Source organism: Ursus americanus, chromosome 8 (assembly GCF_024610735.1).
Source record: "Ursus americanus isolate L20-20 chromosome 8, mUrsAme1.1.p, whole genome shotgun sequence".
In the NCBI taxonomy this organism is placed as follows: Eukaryota; Metazoa; Chordata; class Mammalia; order Carnivora; family Ursidae; genus Ursus; species Ursus americanus.
In genome coordinates, this window is record NC_142134.1 from 50,810,260 (window position 1) to 50,829,263 (window position 19,004).

At 45.4% G+C, this 19,004-nt stretch overlaps 1 protein-coding gene and 1 long non-coding RNA gene across 5 annotated transcripts in view; one reads left to right on the forward strand and one right to left on the reverse strand.

Annotated features, from left to right (window-relative positions):
• Positions 1 to 4,646: 4,646 nt before the first annotated feature.
• Positions 4,647 to 18,961, reverse strand: UCHL1 (ubiquitin C-terminal hydrolase L1). Its single transcript, XM_045815946.2, has 9 exons — positions 18,816 to 18,961; positions 18,686 to 18,697; positions 18,090 to 18,218; positions 14,809 to 14,959; positions 12,619 to 12,704; positions 12,492 to 12,539; positions 11,570 to 11,636; positions 10,605 to 10,663; positions 4,647 to 5,077 (listed from the first exon to the last, which is right to left on the reverse strand). Exons 1-9 carry the CDS (start codon positions 18,846 to 18,848, stop codon positions 4,991 to 4,993), a joined length of 672 nt encoding a protein of 223 aa, XP_045671902.1. The 5' UTR covers positions 18,849 to 18,961; the 3' UTR covers positions 4,647 to 4,990.
• Positions 18,859 to 19,004, forward strand: part of LOC123804048 (uncharacterized) — a 32,212-nt gene continuing 32,066 nt past the window's right edge. For all 4 annotated transcript variants that reach the window (XR_015725516.1, XR_015725514.1, XR_015725518.1 and 1 more), the window contains exon 1: positions 18,859 to 18,996. This is a non-coding gene — a long non-coding RNA (uncharacterized LOC123804048). The remainder of the gene's footprint in view (positions 18,997 to 19,004) is intronic.

Here is a 19,004-nt window from a genome sequence, read left to right on the forward strand (position 1 = left end):
AATTCCCTTCTTCAAAATCGCTACCCTACAAGAGGGTAAATAAATTGCTATGGTTCATGTCTTGATGTAAAACAGAACGTACCCTCCTCACTGCAAAGAACAAAGCACTGATAGTCTAGGAGCCATGGTTTAGGATACCTTGTAGGAAAAGTTGTTCTGGAAATGAGCCTTATCCCAGAAAATGAGGCGTGGCTTGGCAGTAAGCAGAAAAGGACACATGGTACCTTGGCATTTAGCTTAGAGAAAAAAAGAGAGAAGGCTAGAAAGAAAGTAGCCGGTGATAAAAAATAGAAACAGCATCTGCTGTGTTCCAGGCACATCCCCAAGAACGTCACAAGCATTGTCATGGGATTCTCACAATCACCGAGGAGGCAGAGCCTGAATGGACTTCTCAGAGGAGGAAGTCAGGGTCTGGAGGCGTCCAGCGGGTAAGGGCACGATTGGCACAGCCTGCCGCTCTCAAGCACAGAGCTCTGCGGCCGGGAAGGTGCAGCCCCAGGAGACCGCGCACCAGCAGAATGTCAGGAGACAAACCAAAGCAGCCCCTCGTTCAATGTCATTGAGTTTAGTTTAAAAAATCACAGCCAAAAGGAGCCTAAGGAGATATGACAACCGCATGATTTGGGGTATCCCGGACAGGATTTTGGAACAGAGAGAAGGCATTAGGTGAACACAGAAGACATACGAATCAAGGATGGGCTTTAGTTAGTAATTTATCGATAACGGGTTCATTCACTGTGGTAAATGTATCATACTGAGGTGAAGATTTTAAGCCTGGTTTTTACAGGATGATTAACACTATGGAAAAGTCTGATTCCTAAGAAGTAGACGCATTAGTTTAACATTGGATTTTGCGTTGGTTTAAGAATACTGATGGCAGGGAACGGAGGCCACTGTCGCTGTCTCTGACTGCACTTGGCACAGTCTGACCTCGGCCACCACTACCACCACGCCTGGGAGCGGGGAGGGGGCCCGCACCCACCCGCCCACTCGCCGGCCTCCGCCACCTGCCCCCGCCTGGTCCCCCCAGCCCAGCCTGATGGCGCAGATGGGACCGGCCCCTGCAGATGGGGCCCTGCACCTACGAGCTTCAGCAGTTCCCGGCCTGCTCTGTCACTCAGAGGCCTGTCCCTGTGTGAGGGCTTGAGGGAGGTCCTGAAGCAGTGCCAGTACAACCGTGGTCTGAGCTCCCTGCCCTGAAGAGACAGGTGCAGACTTGTGCAGATCCATGGGCCAGCCCTGCCCCCACCTTCACCATGACATCAGACTGTACCCATGGAACTGGGATTGGGAGGGAGGAGGGGGTTTCGCACCCCACAGATGATCGGAGACGCCAATGTGCGGTTAAAGGAGTTTGTCTTAGACCAAATCTCTCTCTCTCTCTCTCTCTCTCTCTATATATATATATTGCCAACATAAGAAGGGAAAGGAAACCATCAAATGATTTAAATTGCTCAAATCCAGATATTTTGTATTAGGAGAAAACATCATCCACACTATTTGTTCTGCTGAGACTTCTCTACTTCTCTTTTTCCGTTGTTCATGAAGATTCACACACACGCATTCCTCCAGTCTATTATTAACAGTCTATGTCACATTAGTACGATTACTCAGGCAAGTTCTGCATGTACTGAGCTCTGTGCGGCTTATCTCAGCTTGACCCTCCAAATCCTGTGGGAGAGGTCCTATCGTTCCCATTCTACGGGACTGCACCAGACCGCCTGACTATGGGCAGTTCACAAGAGCACACTCTGCTGGGCTCCATCAACCCACACCGAGTTCCTCAGCCAATGCCAAGTCAACCTATCAAACAGGTGAACGACTTAATGCCATTATACCAATGAGTTAAGATCACATCATTCAAGGGACAAAGAAAGTAATTCTGCCAAATTAGCATGTCAAGTCCTTATTTAACATGACAGGGTGTGTAGGAATTTGAACGTGTTCCAAATAATTTGAGGTTTAGGAAAACATAAAGATGATTATTTTAAGTTCTAAAATAGCCCTGTAATGGGGGTGCCTGGCTGGCTCAGTGGATAGAACAAGTGCCTGCTGATCTCAGCGTCATGAGTTCCAGCCTCACGTTGGGCATAAAGCTCACTTAAAAGTAAATAAAATAGCTTTATAATGGAGCCCGCAGAAGACAAAAGACTAAGTTAATGAGTTCCACTGACTTCAATTATGAATTAAAGAAACTTGAGAGTAAGCTGGAATTAACCAGCAGGTGCTCCCTGCAGAGTTCTAAGTTCTAGGGAAAAAAACGTACTTTTTTATTATGAGTAATATAACTTTGGAAAGCTTGGAAAACGAGAAAATAAAGTTAAAATCACTCATAATCTCAATACCTAGAGAGGGGGGCAGACCCAGGTCCTTGAGAAATTGCAGATTTCACAAGGACACACAGCAAGGGTGTTAGAAGGGGTTGTGGAGGTGTGGGACCCTAACGCTTAAACGTCATTCGCTTAAAATTGGGCCCATCTATGCCCAGCCATAATCAATGTTGTGGGCTCTGAGAGCCAGTCTGCTCACGTCTGAAGCTGGGTTAACATCATTTCCTACCAAATAACCTTCAGCAAGCTGCTTAAACTTTGCTATGCCTTAGTCTTCTGTTTGCAAAATGGGGATAATACCAATCTCAATGATGACAAAATTTGATTTAGAATATAGTTAAAAAGTTAGCCATTATGGTCTTTTCTAAACACAAATATATACACGTTTGTAAAACTATCTCACTCATTTCATGCATAAATATTTTTCCATGTTTTGGGGCCTTTCAGACAGACCAAGTATTATGTTTAATAAATGTGTAACCCTAAAGACTCCTCAATTGGACATGTTGGGTGTTAGTTTAAAAAGGGAGATGCTTAGGGGCACCTGGGTGGCTCAGTCGGTTAAGCATCTGATTCTTGGTCTCAGCTCAGGTCTTGATTTCAGGGTTTGTGAGTTCAAGCTCTGCTTTGGGCTCCATGCTGGGCGTGGAGCCTACTTTAAAAAAAAAAAAAAAAAGCGGGCGGAGATGTTTAACATCAGGTGGCTTTGCTTGTTGAAAGCACTAGAATCATCTTCAAGGCCAAAGACTGATAACATGTTAAGGAATAAACCAATGGAATGCAAATCTTTGACAAATCCAAAGTGTCAATTAAGAGGGCTTGCTGGGGAAACAGGTGCATACTGCCTTCACATGGAATACAAAGTCAGTGGTACCCCCTTGGAGTTGTACATGGCTGAGGCCTCAGAACAGTGGGGAGGATGTTGGTACTAGATGGAACCTTCAGAGGCCCTTTCCTGACACCTTCACTCTTGTGTCTAGTTTAACATTAAACAATGAAGATGTGGAAGAGGGTAATTCTTTTGCCCCAAATTACTGGGAGGCAAAAGTGGAGGTCAAAGCCAGGTTTGATAAACCCTAAAGCCTGTGATACTGACTCCCAACCTAGTCTAGCTACCCTTTAGGTAGTGAGTCCACAGTCTAAGCCCGGTTTCCCTTGTGAATAGCAGTGAGGCCTTGGGCATGTAACCTAACGTCTGTGCTGGCATAAAACTGAAAAATCTCTACCTCCAGGGGTGTAATCACCCACACATGTTAGCTATCACATAACCTTTCATGGTATGGCATGCTAAGGCATGTTAATTTGGGAGCATTTTAATAAATGTTTCTCATACATGAAGTACAAAGGCTTCGAGCTACACTGGTAAAATTTGTATTTCTGAAGCCAAAAGTAATATATAAATTATATATTTATTTATTTTACACTGGCTTTGTTTCCTTTCCCCTAAGTCCTTCTTCAAAGTGTCGTACAGAAGTCACACACCAATTTAGAATTGAAAATACATCCCTGCGGCTTCAACTCTAAGTAATTAGAATCATCTGAATCACTGTATATTTTGTTTTATTAAAAGAATGTCAATAGCAGTGGTCATTTTCCTCCTAGGAACCAAAATATCTTTCACTTGGAAGCTGGATTCATAACCTTAGTCTAATTATGAGAAAAACACTGGACACAGCCCAGTAGAGGGGCATCATGTCCAGTACCCCTCAAAACTGTCAAGTCCTCAACAACAAAATCTGAGAACTGATCAAGCCAAGAGGAGCCGAGACATGACAACTAAATGTAAAATAGTGTCCTGGATGGGCTCCTGGAACAGAAAAAGGGCATTAGGTCAAAACTGGAGAGAATTTCGGGAAGCTATGGATGTGAGTTAACAGTAATATCAAGATTGGTTCGTGTTTATACTAAGGTAAGATGTTAATAGGCAAAATGGAGGAGGAATATATAGAAACTCTGTAAGAGCTCAATCTTCTGTCAATCTAAAATTCATCTAAAATGAAGTCTAAGAATTTTTTAAGTCTACAAAAATACACAGTTATATAAATGTATAGAAAGGAGTGCCTGGCTGGCTTAGTCGGTGGACCATATGACTCTTGATCTCGGGGTTGTGAATTTGAGCCATAAGTTGGGTTGGAGATTACCGAAAATCTTTAAAATGAATGAATGAATGAGAACAAAGTCTGGAGACACTGAACCAATACTATTTTGATGGTAATTCTCCTACCTGTGCCCTAGGTGTTGCTTCTACAGAGGACATAACTACATAGCACTGGAGGAGAAGGAGAGAGAGAAAGTGGAAACCAGATGAGGCTCATCTCTTAATCAGCAGAAAAGTTTTATTTAAGGACAAACAATTAAACCACATCCAAGGCCTTAACTTACAGACGCAAACCAAAGTAGCTATTTAAAGCATTAGGTATTGAGGTACAATACATACATCGAGGGGAAATGCTTCGCCATCTAAAGCTTATACCAAACTTTGCTCGATCGACAGCTGAGCTCGGCTAGTGCTTGGGTGTGGCTCAGGGGAAGAGTGTGTCTGCAGAACCAAAGGAGAACAGCTGTGTTCCACAAGCACTGGAGCATTCTGGACCGCATTGGTGGGGGTAGGTCTCACGTAGAAGGGAAGGGGGGGAAAGCTACGTCCCTCCCCCAGGGCATTAGGCTGCCTTGCAGAGTGCCACAGCAGAAAAGCGGACCTCCCCTTGCTCACGCTCGGTGAATTCTCTGCAGACCTTGGCGGCGTCCTGAAAGGAGAAATGTCATTCATATCCAAACAGCAGCGGCTCAAAAGGACGTTTCAACAGGAAAGTGAACGGTAAGGCTCAGGGTTCACCTTGATCAACTTCACACCTCCCATTAAATTTGTAAACCAGGGCTGGCTTCAGACCAAAAAAAAACACAACCAAACAAACAAAAAAATCGAATGATGGGCAAGACAGGAACCCATGACAAGGACTTGACTTTAGAAGCTTTGACTTCTTTATGACTTCGCCAAGCACTCTGGGCTTCCTCCACCTTGTGCCTAGTTTCGACAAGAAAACCACATACACTAGGAGTGTGCTTTGCCTCAAATCCCAACAAGGTAAAAAACTGATGATCTCTCCCATAAGGGGGCCTAAGAGAAAAGTTCCCCTAACTCAAGAAATTCCAACACTAATTTCTTTCAAGTACACACTGTACAGAACAGCCGTAAGCACCTGGTGTTCCAGGTGCTAATGAATTCTTATTGATGGTGGAATGCCATGTGTTACTAGTTCTAAGACATAGATTACAAAGATCGGTAATAGAGAACTGATCCCAAATTCTAGGGTTGAAATGCCTTGGCATAGACAGTAAATGTCAATCACTGTTTCATCCGTGAAAAGTCCAGTGGAAAGATAGCTCCACAAGCCATATGAAATATAAGACCTTTAAGAGGGCAGAGCAGTCACGACACATCAGCTCCCAAGGTTTAAAAACCATCAACTCAGTGAGTTCTAGACTGACATCTCATATTTCATTCTCTATCAGGATTTTTAATACACTGGTTTCCAGACCCTTCCTGTAGGACCCACAGGGAGAACTACAATTAAAAGTATGTCTATAAAGGGAACAGCCATCTCCTACAGACAATGAGCAGTGACCTCAGAACTCATGGGTTAAGTTTATGTAATTTCTTACCAGTTTAGCAATAATTTACCAGATAGTTCAGACAACCTGAACCATACATGAACAGCCTTGAGAATTTTCACTAATTAAGATGCTGGTTCATATCCCATTTAATTCTAAATGAGATTCTAATTAGTTTTTATTTTTTTTAAACAGCGTTTCATCTTTCCCACCCACCTCATAAATTCTACTCAAGTAACAGTTTTAGGTATCCTATGTGGGGTGCATTTTATGGTATGAGCAGGGTTCAATCGGAGAGTAAGTACCTTAGAGCTTTATTAGAAGGACCAGTCTTTCCCCCAAATGGGTCACCACCAGAAGTTCTGCCTCTGCAAACGCCCCCCCCCCCAATCCTGCTTTTCTAGATCTATTTCTCATTCCGTATTACTATTCCCAAATGCCCCTTGTATAGCCGAGAATCAGCTCTGATTTCAGGTGTATGTAACAGCAGGCTAGAGAAAGCAACCCTCCCTCCTACCACGGCATAATTTGGTCCATTAGCACCTTGAAGTCACGAGGTTTATGACGTTCCAAAGCAGGTCTATCACCCAGAAAGGCTGCTGAACAGTGGCCAAGACTGCCCAGATTAAACCATGGCTTCTGCCATTTAAGTTATCGACCGGGATCCTCACTTAACCTCTGTACCTGTTTCCTCACCTGTAAAATGTGGATATAATACGTACCTCAGAGCCTCATTAAAAGCATTCTCTAAAAGCTAGAAGTCACTTAGGATAGCATCTAGCAAACTGTAGCCCGCTGCCTGTTTTTATGAATAACATTTTAATGTAGCCACACACTCTCTTAGACACGGTCTACGGTCCGCTCTGCGGCCGTAACAGCAGCGTGGAATACAAGCACACCTCATCCCGTCGCACTTCGCCTTACTGCAATTCTCCGAGATTGCATTTCTACAAACGCAAATTCTGTAGCAACCATGCGTCAAACAAGCCTATCAGCGCCTTTTTTCCCAACAGAATTTATTCGCTTTGTGTTTCTGTGTCACGTTTTGGTGATTCTTGCAATATTTCAAACTTTTTTTTACTATATTTGTTATAGTGACCTGTAATCAGTGATACTTGATGTCAATTGTTTAAGGGCGCTACAAACCACACGCGTACAAGACAGCAACCTTAATCAATAAATGTGTGCGTGCTCACTGCCCCGGTAGCCAGCTTTTCCCCCCATGACTCTCTCCCCTCAGGCCTCCCTGTTCTGAGACTGTATTAAACTTAGACCAATTAATAATCCTACAATGGCCTCTGTGTTCAAATGAAAGGAAGAGTCACACATCTCTCACTTCACATCAAAAGCTACAAATGATTAACCTTAGTGACGAAGGCATGTTGAAAGTCGAGACAGGCTGAAAGCTAGGGCTCTTGTGCCCAACAGCTAGCCAAGTTGTGAGTGCAAAGGAAAAGTTCTTGACGGAAATTAAAAGTGTTACTCCAACGAGCACATGAATGACAAGAAAGCAAAACACCCTTATTCCTTGTATGGAGGAAGTCTGAGTGGTCTGGATAGAAGATCAGAGCAGCCACAACATTCCCCTAAGCCAAAGCCTCATCCAGAGCAAGGCTCTCTGATTCTGTGAAGGCGGAGAGAGGGGAGGAAGCTGCAGGAAAGTCTGAAGCTAGCAGAAGGTGGTCCAAGTTTAAGGAAAGAAACCGTCTCCATAACATCAAAGTGCAAGGAGAAGCAGCAAGCGCTGGTGTAGAAGCTGCAGCAAGTGATCCAGAAGATTCGCTAAGATCGCTAATGAGGGCGGCCACACTGAACGGACTTCCCACATGGATGACTTAGGCTTCTACTGGAAGATGATACCATGTAGGACTTTCATAGCTAGAGAGGAGAAGTTGATGGTTGGGTTCAAAGCTTCAAAGGACAGGCTCTCTTGTTAGGGGCTAACGCAGCTGGTGGCTTGAAGTTGAAGCCAATGCCCATCTACCATTCTGACAATCCGAGGGCCCTGGAGAAGTGGGCTATGTCTACTCTGTGCTTTATAAACAGAACAACGGCCGGATGCCAGCGCGTCTGTTTACGACATGGTTTACTGAATATTTTAAGCCCACTCTTGAGACCTACTGCTCAGAAGAAAGATTTCTTTCAAAATCTGATTGCTCATTGACAATGCACCCAGTCACCCAACAGTTCTGTTGGAGATGGACAAGATCAATGCTGTTTTCATGCCTATTAAATAAAATTTATTCTGCAGCCCCATGAATCAAGAAATCATTTCAACTTGCAAGTATTATTTAAGAAATACAGCTCACAAGGCTATAGCTGCCAGAGAGTGATTTCTCTGATAGAGCTGGGTAAATTGAAAACCTTCTGCTTAAAAAGTTAAAAATGGCGCTACCCTATGATCCAGCAACTGTACTACTGGGTATTCATCCCAACGATACAGACATAGTGAAGAGAAGGGCCATATGCGCCCCAATGTTCATAGCAGCACTGTCCACAATAAATTGTGGAAGGAGCCGAGATGCCCTTAATCAGATGACTGGATTAAGACGATATGGTCCATATATGCAATGAATATTACTCAGCCATCAGAAAGAACGATTAACCAACATTTGCAGAAACATGGACGGGACTGGAGATTATGTTAAGTGAAATAAGTCAAGCAGAGAAAGACAATTATCATATGGTTTCACTCATTTATGGAACATAAGAAATAGCAGGAAGATCGGTAGGAGAAGGAAGGGAAGAATGAAGGGGGGGTAAACAGAAGGGGGAATGAACCATGAGAGACTGTGGACTCTGGGAAACAAATTGAGGGCTTCAGAGGGGAAGGGGGTGGGGGATTGGGATAGGCTGGTGATGGGTATTAAGGAGGGCACGTATTGCATGGAGCACTGGGTGTTATACGCAAATAATGAATCATGGAACACTACATCAAAAACTAAGGATATACTGTATGGTGACTAACATAATAAAAAGTTATTATTAAAAAAAAAAAAGAAAACCTTCTGGAAAGGATTCGCCATTCTAGATGTCCTTAAGAACATTCCAGATTCACAGGAAGAGATCAAATATCAACCTTAACGGGAGTTTGGAAGAAGTGGATTCCAACCCACGTGGAGGACTTTGAGGGGCTCAAGACTCAGTGAAAGCAGTAGCCACAGACATGGTAGAAAGAGCAAGAGAACTAGAAAGAGAGGTACAGCATAAGGGTGGACTCAGCTGCTGCCTTCTCATGATCAAACTTGAAGGGATGAGGTGTTATTTCTCATGATGAGCAAAGAAAGTGGTTTCTTAAGATGGGATCCACTCCTGGGGAAGATGCTGCGAAGACCGCTGAAGTGACAAGGGACTTAGAATGGGACATACACTAAGTTGATAAAGTAGCAGCAGGGTTTGAGAGGACTGACTCCCATTTTAAAAGAAGTTCTAATGTGGGTAAAATTCTATCAAAAGCAGCACACACTGCAGAGAAATCGTTCGTGAAAGGAAGAGTCCAGCAAACTTCATCGTCTTCGTATTTTAAGAAATTGCCACAGCCACCCCAGCCTTCAGCAACTCCCACCCTGATCAGTCAGCCGCCGTCAACACTGAGGCAGGAGGCAAGACCCCCACTAGCAAAAACTTTACAACTTGGAAAGCTCAGATGATTCGGCATTTCTTAGAAAAGAAGTATTTTTAATTAACATACGTACATTGTTCTTTCAGACAGAATGCTATTGTACACTTAACAGACTATAGTATAAATATAAACTTTACATGCACGGGGAACTAAAAATTTCATTTAACTCACTTCATTGCAATATTCGCTTTATTGCAATGGTCTGGAACCGAATCCACAATATCCCTGAGGTATGCCTGCCCTTGCAACAGAGCCAGATGCCACACAAAGCCTAAAATACTTTCTACCTGGCTCTTGACGGAGTTTTCCAGCCCTTCATCATCTGCACACAGCAAGCACTCAAAAAAGATTAGTTACTATGACAAATGAAGTACTTAGACCTTAACAGAATTTTTTTAAGTCACAATTAAGCAACTTCCCTTTATAACAGTAAATTGATTCAATTCTAGAGACTTGTTTTTAGGGTGAAGGGGCCTCGGGTAGCCTATCAGTCCTTGTCCAGAATTAAGAGGTTTCTGGAGTCATTTAGAGTAGGACAGTGAGTTCTTACCGAGGCAGGTTTTCAATCTGCTCTTCCTGTCCTTGACAGTGGACCAAGGGAGAAGAAAAAACCGAAGCTGACGGCCTAACCGGAACCCAGGGTACACTACCTGTAAGACCGACCCTAATCCAGCACTTTGAGAGGGATTAAGAAAGGCTCAGGTTGCTGTCCCTTGAGTTGTTAGCTGTGATGTCACCTGACAAGAGGACAATGGTCACTTTGATCCCACAAGGAAGTAAAGCAACGGCTTTCCGGCTAATTCTAACCCTCGACTCAAGTCAGCACACGATACAGATTAGTCAGGGCGGCTCTGGAGGATCCTGTTTAAGACCATTTGCTAGAAAATAAGATAGATAGAATTGCTAAAATAACCTTTAAGCCCTAAAGACTGCCATTAACCCAGACGATGGGTGCTGACTGTCCTGAGGAAATATTAGCACTTGAGACAATATGGCCAAAGAAACGTGGGCCTCAGTCTAAGATGGGTTCCAAAGATTACCTGCAGCAAGGAGTCCTCTGAGCTGGCACCATGGTTTACCGGGAAAGGCATTCTTCCGTCTGTAACAGAGAAGCCAGGCAGGTCAACTTTCTCTGCAGATTTTCTGGCTGCTGTGCTCACCCAGCCTAAAGAGTTTTCCATCTTCCGAATACCACCGCCGCTCCCACAGAGGCTGGTCAGCAGCAACCCGCTAGAAAGGAGGTTCGAATGCTCCTTGATACCCACCCGGGGCAATTCTAATCCTCAAGCAACAGGACCACGCAACACAAGCCCAATGGGGTCACCCTCACAGAAAGGCGTAGGCCACACCTCCTGGGAAGGATCCCAGAGCAAGAGGCAGACGCAGCCTCTGAGGTACTGGGAAGGCGGAGCCAAGAAGGGATCCTTCGGCCTTCATTGCCCGTCAGTGACCGCGGACTGGCCCCAAGTCTCCCTTGCTCTTATCTGCTTATAGGTAGTTCTCAAGGCAACACGGCAGCCAAGTCTCCCTCCATGAATACACAGGGGATGACTTTGACCAGATGGCTAACCTTCTTGGTGGCACAGACCAGCTAAGAGAAATTCCCCCCACACGTGTCCACATTCTTTCTATACAACCAAGATCACATTGAGGCATTTCTTTTTCCAAAATATTCCTTGTCGGGATGCTGCTGGAGCTCCTACACTGGTAACGCTGTAGCGGAAGGTGGGAAGAGAAAACCTGAACACGTATGACTTGAACCGGCACAGACCTCCTTACTGGTTCAAAACCATTCCTTCCGCGGGTCACTGCCTGATGGGGTGGTGGAAGCGCCCTGTGTGATAAAGGGTTAGGTGCCCCAGGGAGAAGACCTTGTTGTTCTGGCTTTGTGAACAAAGATACAGACACAAAGTGCCACAGTGTCACGCACCAATACCGTAGGAGGAATTTCATCTGAAGGAATGCCTGAAACCAGATGGGGTTCCAAAAATGGGGGGAAACCTACCAAGTTCATAGAGATGGCCATCCACGTTGTTAAACAGAATAAAATGAAAATTCACTTTGTCGTCTACCTGAAGAGAGTCAAGAAATATTTTTGATGAGTTTTGATTGTACTATATATCGCACTAAAATTTTTTTTCTTCGGCTTTACTGAGAGATAACTGACATCAGTTCAAAATGTATAACGTTGACTTAACACACCTATCTTGCAATATGATTTTAAGAGAACTTAATTTGTTAAAAATAGTCACTCTTTAAGTATAATGCGCTGGAAATGACTTGCTTCTGTATTTTAAATTAGAATAGCTAATACTTATGTATTTCCTATATACTAGACAATATTATAAGACTATCATAAGACTTTAATTTGTTAAGGTAAATATACTATCAGAACTCTAAGACTTTTTACTGAGGAGGAAATTCAGGCTTAGGGAGGGTTAAACATCTCAATCTCACCCAAGGTCAAGACTAGAAAGTGGTGGGGCCAATGGTAGTTACAAAGGCATGGATACAGACTTAAATCTAATTAACAGTTGACTGGAAGACTCTGTTTAGATTAGCGACATATTTAAGCCTTCTAGAAACCACCAGTCCTTGCTGGTAATCTTACTCTCTCCGTGGGAGGAGTATGGGAAATGCCCAATTGCCAGGAGGGGGATCCCTCTCTCAAAATCATTTGGATATCAACAAAATACTGTTTGAATTTACTCAAGACTATGTTTACTGTCAGTTAGGTTTCTGAAGAGCCATTTTAATGAACAGGTCTGGTCAAAGCAGGATTCTGGTAGAATTTTCTGGGCTTAATTGGTCTTAATTGGCCTTAGGTGGAAACGTCTGCTGAGTTCAGGTAAGAGGTTCTTGTAAGTATTTCAGGGAGACACAGATGGCACCCGGGCGGCCTGGCTCTGATCTGTAATTGCATTTACCCGACATTGGCCCTCCTGCGCCACGGCATCATGGGCTGCCTGAATGGCCTGCAGACAAGAGACAGTAATTAGCACAAAAATCTCTGTAGTCATTTTAAAACAGATGCTCTGGAAGTTCTCTTCCTACCTCGTTCTTTTCAAAGCATTTGGCTCGATCTTCAGGGGACAGCTTCTCCGTTTCAGAAAGAAACTGTTTCAGGACTGACCCATCCTCTTTATATTAAAAAAAACAAACAAACATGAGTATAGATAGAATAGTGCAAATGGGTGCACGTTTACAGCACACTTAGGCTGTTACACAGCCAGCCATGCTCGGTGACTTAGTCTTTGCTATGGACCCAGAGGGGGCGGGTGAGCTGTCCCTTCTCGCTGCATTCAAGCCAGTGAACTCTGCTCCTTCACGGCACCAAGTCCTCACCTGCAACTCTTCCCCGCCATCCCGGCCCTTTTCCCCTCCCACCTCCCACTTCCCTCTCCAATCCCTCATCACCTTGGTTACAGTGCTTATGCCTTCGTAACACGTACTGGTGAGATGTGTCTCACCATAAAGGCAGGAACTGTCTGGTCTATTGCTGGTTGTTTTTTCGGGGATTTTTTTTTTTTTTTTGGTTTTTTGTTTTGTTTTTTTTTTTTTAAGATTTTTGAAGTAATTTCTATGCCCAACAGGGGACTCGAACTACGAGCCAGAAGTGAAGTGTCACACGCTCTACCATTGAGCCAGCCAGGCACCCTTCTGATTACTGTTACCTATGGCAACCGGCTACATACAGCCTTACATGGTACAACGACATTCTAGTCTAATAATCGTTTTCAAGCCAAGATTTTTACTTGGGGTAGAAAATGCAATCTTAGTAAAATGGTTATCCAGAAAGACATTAGCTTAAGGATCTTAAGAAGAACTATAAAGCACCTAGTAGTCTGGCCCAGAGCCAAATGAGCGGCCGATACTTTGGTATAAGCATTTTGTCACCGCTCAACATGGATAAGGCTAGGAGACGCCGAAGACGTGGCTAGAGCAAGAGCAATTTGTACTTCAAAGACTGCATTCGAACTTTCAGCTCTGAACTCAAATTAGTTAAGTAAAGACCACGTGAAATTTGGAAGGACTCCTCTTCACTTTATGGGGAGGGCTAGGACACCGATTACTTCTCCGTGGTACGGTCACGGCTACAAGAGTTCCCGTAGCTCTGCTGACCTCACGAACACAAGACTCTAAAGTGAGACTTACTGCAGAAGAAACAGAGGATCAAGCTATACCTCCTTAATATGGCAAGTCAATATTTGAAAAATAGAGTTCTAGAAGATTTGGATCTTTATGGCCAGACAAGTGTTTTTTTTTTTAGTTTGAGAAGTATACCAGCAGTCTTGGCCACTTACTTTGTTTAAAAACAAAACAAAACAAAACAAAAAACCGACCTGCTCCAAGCAGCATCGTGGACTATATTAGCTGAAATTAGCCTCCCCCATCCATTGTCTAAATCAGGAGTTGGCAAACTACTGTGCCTATTTTTGTATTATTGGAACACAGCCATAACCATTGGTTTACATCTTGCCTGGGGCCACTTTTGAACTACAAGGAGAGAACAAATGGCCCTCAAAACCCTAAAAGATGTACCCTCATCTTTTAATAAGAAAGTTTGCTGACCCTTGGCCTCTAGCACACAGCATGCCATGTATTTTAACATATTTTAGTGCTGCTCATTGTGCTCTTGACAACCCTGGGGGCTGAGACTCCTTTCCTCTACGTCCCCCACAGCACTCACTGGACGTGAGCTAAGACCCCAGACCAGACTTTGTTCACAGCTGGATCCCTTCAAGGTTTCAAGCTGCTGCTTGTTTCCCTGCAGGAACTTTCACGGTGGTGTCTTTGTCCAGCTGCTCTAGGGCTCCTTTGGTTCTCCCATTGCTTAAGAGACCGAGAACCACCAGAGACAGGTCCTAAGTGTTGATATTTTATGGTTTATCATCATCTCTCATTCCTCCGAGTTGTCAAGAATTGAACAGGAGCACACGTGATGAGAATCACACAACTTGCTGTGGGCCAGTGGAAAAGCATACGCGGAGAAGCAGTACACAACTGCCTCTCACTCCCTCTTCCCTTCCAGGTGGAAAAAGCTAGACTGAATTTCTTGGAAAAGGAGTTTCCTTCCTTCAAAAGAGAATCAATCATTGATTTGCCTAATGATTCCATCCGGATAAGTAGGCTTCAAAAAAATGTAAGTCAATGACTTTGCTGAGTAGACCCCTGGGGGTTTTGGGGTGACAAGTTGTGGTTAACCAGAGGTCGACGAGAGGACTGCCCTCAAAACCCACTTACCAAACTCCAGTTTGTCCTGGTTATTGGCCACTGCGTGGATAAGCCCGATGGTGCCACAGGAGTTGCCAATGGTCTGCTTCATGAAGTACACCTTAGGACTGACTTCTTGTCCCTTCAGCTCTTCAATCTGTTTTTTCCTGAAGTTCTCATGCTGTGAACATAAAAAAACATTTTTAGATCTCGAATGGAAACGCAAAGCACTAACAGATGCCAGCACAGGGAGTTCTCCCACCTAAATGGAAACACAAGTGGGATGTGTGACCAGGAGCCTTGGTTCTAGGTGTTGGCCATCGGCCAGCGCCCAGAGAATCGCCTGTCTGCCTCCCCCACCCACGCCAGCCCGCAGGGTTCTGAGAGGCTCTGAGCCTCCACCCTGATGCTGCAGTGCGGTCATGGCCTTGGAAGTTGCCCAAGGATTCGTCTAGACACCACTGCAACCTTTTAGCTTGAAAATGCATGATGCCCTGAAGTCAGAAAAGCAGGCAGGTTCATTTTGTTTCTCCTTAACCACCACCACCAACTATATTTCACACAGGACCCCAATCAAGCTTTGGTCAATTTAACATCCAATAAACACCAGCCAATCTACATCCCAGTATTCTTTAAAGTTCTACTCCTACTGTGTCCCAAGTATACTCCTTTTCAATAACAAATACAAAACAAGACTTAATTTCTTTAAATTGCTCCTTTAGCAGTTAACTATTCTCTCACTTTTTTTGGCAGGAAAGACAACTGATCTAGGGTTCTCGGCTGTGATTTCACAAAATCTCATCCTACAAGATACTTGCTTGTCCTTGTCAACAATACATTTTGAGGACAGATTAACCATGGGGGGGAAGTTGAGTCGTAAGAGATCAGTAAATGAGACTAGAGATAGTTTTCCTCAAAAAAAATCCATCTGCTCTTTGTACAGTAATTTAGTGGGCTTGTCTGGACCCTTCACTAATGAATTTTAGACCTTAAAGGTAGGACTTTTGAAAGCACGGTGCCAATGCTATAGAAACACTAATGTCCCATAACACGTATAATTGGACAGAACATCAGAAGTACGTTTCCTTCGGGTTTTGAAGATTTTCAGTAATCTCTACAGCCAATGTGGGGCTTGAACTTCCAACCCTGAGATCAAGAGCTGCACATTCCACTCACTGGGCCAGCCAGGTGCCCCTGGAAGTATATTTGTAATTCTAGTAGCCTTGCATTACTGTACACATAACTGAAGTTTAAGCCTGGTCTGTGACCCCATCAGATGAATAACACGATCTCCTACCCCGCAAGACCAACTAATAGGAAGTTCTAACATCAAAGGCTGTTAAGCCTTTCACTTCTGGGTTTTTTTTTTGTTTTTTTAATGGGATAGCACCATTCTTTAGCTGTTTGAGCTCTTGCATGGAGATACTTCTGCCAATATTTCATTATCACTTAATGTTTCAGAACTGGTCCAGTTGGTGGGCACCTGGGCGGCTTAGTCGGTTAAGTGTCTGCCTTCGGATCAGGTCATAATTCCGCATCAGGCTCCCTGTTCAGCAGGGAGTCTGCTTCTCCCCTTCCCTCTACCCTTCCCCCCCTCTTGTGCACACGCTCTCTCTCTCTCTCCATGTTCTGTCACATAAGTAAATAAAATCTTACAAAAAAAAGAAAAAAAGAAAGAAAGAAAGAAAGAAAGAAAACTGGTCCACTTAGGATTTCATGACACTCTTAGACAAAATCAGATGCTTTCTAAATTAAGATCAGCTTATTTGGAAGTCAACATATAATCCTCAACTTTTCTTTGAATTTGCTTCAGTGTTTCGCCTAATTGTTTTGTGTCACCGAATAGGTGCTCAGTAAATCTGACTGCCCCAACTAGAGCGAAAGCACTAAGTATGCAGATCATTCAAACCTGAACGTTCTTTCACAAGCTTGAGCCAGTAAAAAAACAAGCAGTGGGCTTTTGAAAAACAAACACGGTGCACCACTGCCTCCCAGAGGCCTTGCCCGTCAGTGCTGCTCAAAACCTCCGAGTCATCATGGATCCTCTAATAAGAGAGCTCCAGGAGAGGCTCAAATGAGAGAGGAGATTGTGTTTGAATCCGTCAACAGGGAAGCTAATTTGACTTGCAGTTACTTGGCAGCTCTGGTTTACCTAACTGAAGGCTTTGGCAATAAAAAAAACATGTCAGTAAGATTATCCTAATAGCTTTAATAAGGGTTTTTAACTCATAATATCAAGCCCATTTACTGGGAGTAGTGCCTGCAACTTCCCACAGGCCTTAATAATTTACGCTGAAGATGCTTCTAGAACGCGCAGCCCTAGCATGGTGCTTTGGTTAAAGCTTACAGTGTTTGGAATGATGCCCCAAATGCTATTGCCCCAGGTTTTGTTAATGCAGATTTCACTACTCCCAAATCAGGCGTCAAGTGACAGCAATAGGAGATAGACAATGCCATGCCAATTAGTGGGATTTCATACATCGCAAGACAACAATTACCCCAGCTACCTTTTTATATCTGATGCTCAGTCTTTGAGGTACATACATCCATGCACACTTGTAGGAGGAAGACCATCTAAAGGGAAATGAAAAGGTGTTTCTAAACCCTTTAACGCCCACCTATTTCACTTAGCTACAAGGTCAGAGAGGAAAGACAAGAGGTGGAAGGAGGTCCCCACACAGGAACCACACACAAATGATTAAGCTTTTTTTAAAAAAAGCACATCGGAGAGGCTAAAACCAAGTGTGCATGTTGTAGGGAGTGGAGGGTGGGAAGAGACCCAAGTCCACCAAAGACCCAAGAGTGGAGATGGAGCATTAACGAACCTATTGTTTTCCTGCGGCTTAGACAAGCCCGCCCCCCCCCTCCATTTTACTGCAAGGTGGGAGTCTGAGAACCAAACAATAAACTGACAGGTCACAGCCCTTAAAGGGCAACAACCAGCCCTTCCTTGGAGTGGAAGGCTCTGAAAAGCGGAGGTTCAAGCGAACTCATGAATAGGATAAATTCTTTCTCTGGATAATTGAGATGATGGAACGGAGATGCTGCTTCTTCTCTTTGAAATTCAAGGCAATGCTGGATGGACGAGCGAGGAGCCAGTAAATTCTCTACCAACCAATGAGTAGGTACCATGAAAGGGCGGGCTTCTCACCCCATCCCCCACAGGAAGGGGGCAGTTCTGCAGGTGTGGGCGCCCAGTCCGGGAGGGGAGGGAAGGGAAGCCGGAGTCTACACTGTCCTCCAAGCCTCACTCGGGTCTGGAAGCCGCGCGCACCGTCCCGGGCCCACGCACCCCGGGCCCCACGCCCTACCTGGGCCGTGAGGGGAAACAGCAGCAGCAGCGCGCAGGCAGGCGCTGGCACGGAGCCCAGAGCCTCCTCCTCCAGCCCCAGCACGTCCGCGAAGCGCCACTGGCCGGCGACCCCCAGCCGGGTCAGCACCTGCGGAGAGGAAAGAGGGCGGCCAGGGGCGCCGAGACCCGCGAGTCGCGGACACCAGCCGGAGGGCGGGGCCGGTCCGGCACCCTCGGTGCCCCCACCCCAGCCTGGGAGGAGTCGCGGCCTGCCCCGCCCCCCACCCCCACTCCCCACCCCCGCCGGCGCAATGACACAGCACAAAGCGCGGCCCACACGTGGCTCCCGCGAAGCCCGGGCACCGGAGTCCGCGCGGCAGGCGCCACGCCCTCGGGAGCTGGGCCCGCACTCGCATCTGGGCACAGCCCCCTCCTCCCTCCCGCCTCTGACGGTTCCGCAGAGTCACCCCCCGACCCCGGTGCTGGGGCAGAGGGAGGGCGCCTGGGAGCGCGCGGGGCGCCGCTGGGTCCCTGCGAGACAGCCGGAGCTGATGCGCGCCTCCGCCTTGGCGCTCCCGGGGGAAGAGGACAGAGGCAGTGCGAGACGCCACTCACTTTGTTCAGCATCTGAAAGGCAAATGCAAAGAAAAAAATACAAAAATAAAACCGGTCATCGAGGCAGCTACCCGGCGAGGATTGACCCGCTGCTCCGCGCTCCCCCGGCAGCGATGCACCTGACGCTCACCTCGGGGTTAATCTCCATCGGTTTGAGCTGCATCTTCGCGAACCGCAGAAGGAGCCGCTATCAAGAAAAGAGGAAAAACAGCAAGCGGAGCCGCCCAGGCTGCCGCTATAAAGCGCCGGCCTGACGCACTTTAGGTGCCTGCGCAGGGGGAGCAGGGGCAAAACCAAGCGACGGGGAAACGGTCAGTCG

Bases quoted from the DNA above. Each gene is read 5' to 3' on its own strand.
- UCHL1 (XM_045815946.2), bottom strand. From the start codon at position 18,848: ATGCAGCTCAAACCGATGGAGATTAACCCCGAG. The intron at 14,960-18,089 runs GTAGGGCGTGGG...TTATGTTCACAG, and splicing joins TGTTTCCCCTCACGGCCCAG to CATGAGAACTTCAGGAAAAA. The intron at 5,078-10,604 runs GTAATCTTTGGA...TTCTCCTTTCAG, and splicing joins CAGAGGACTCCTTGCTGCAG to GACGCCGCCAAGGTCTGCAG.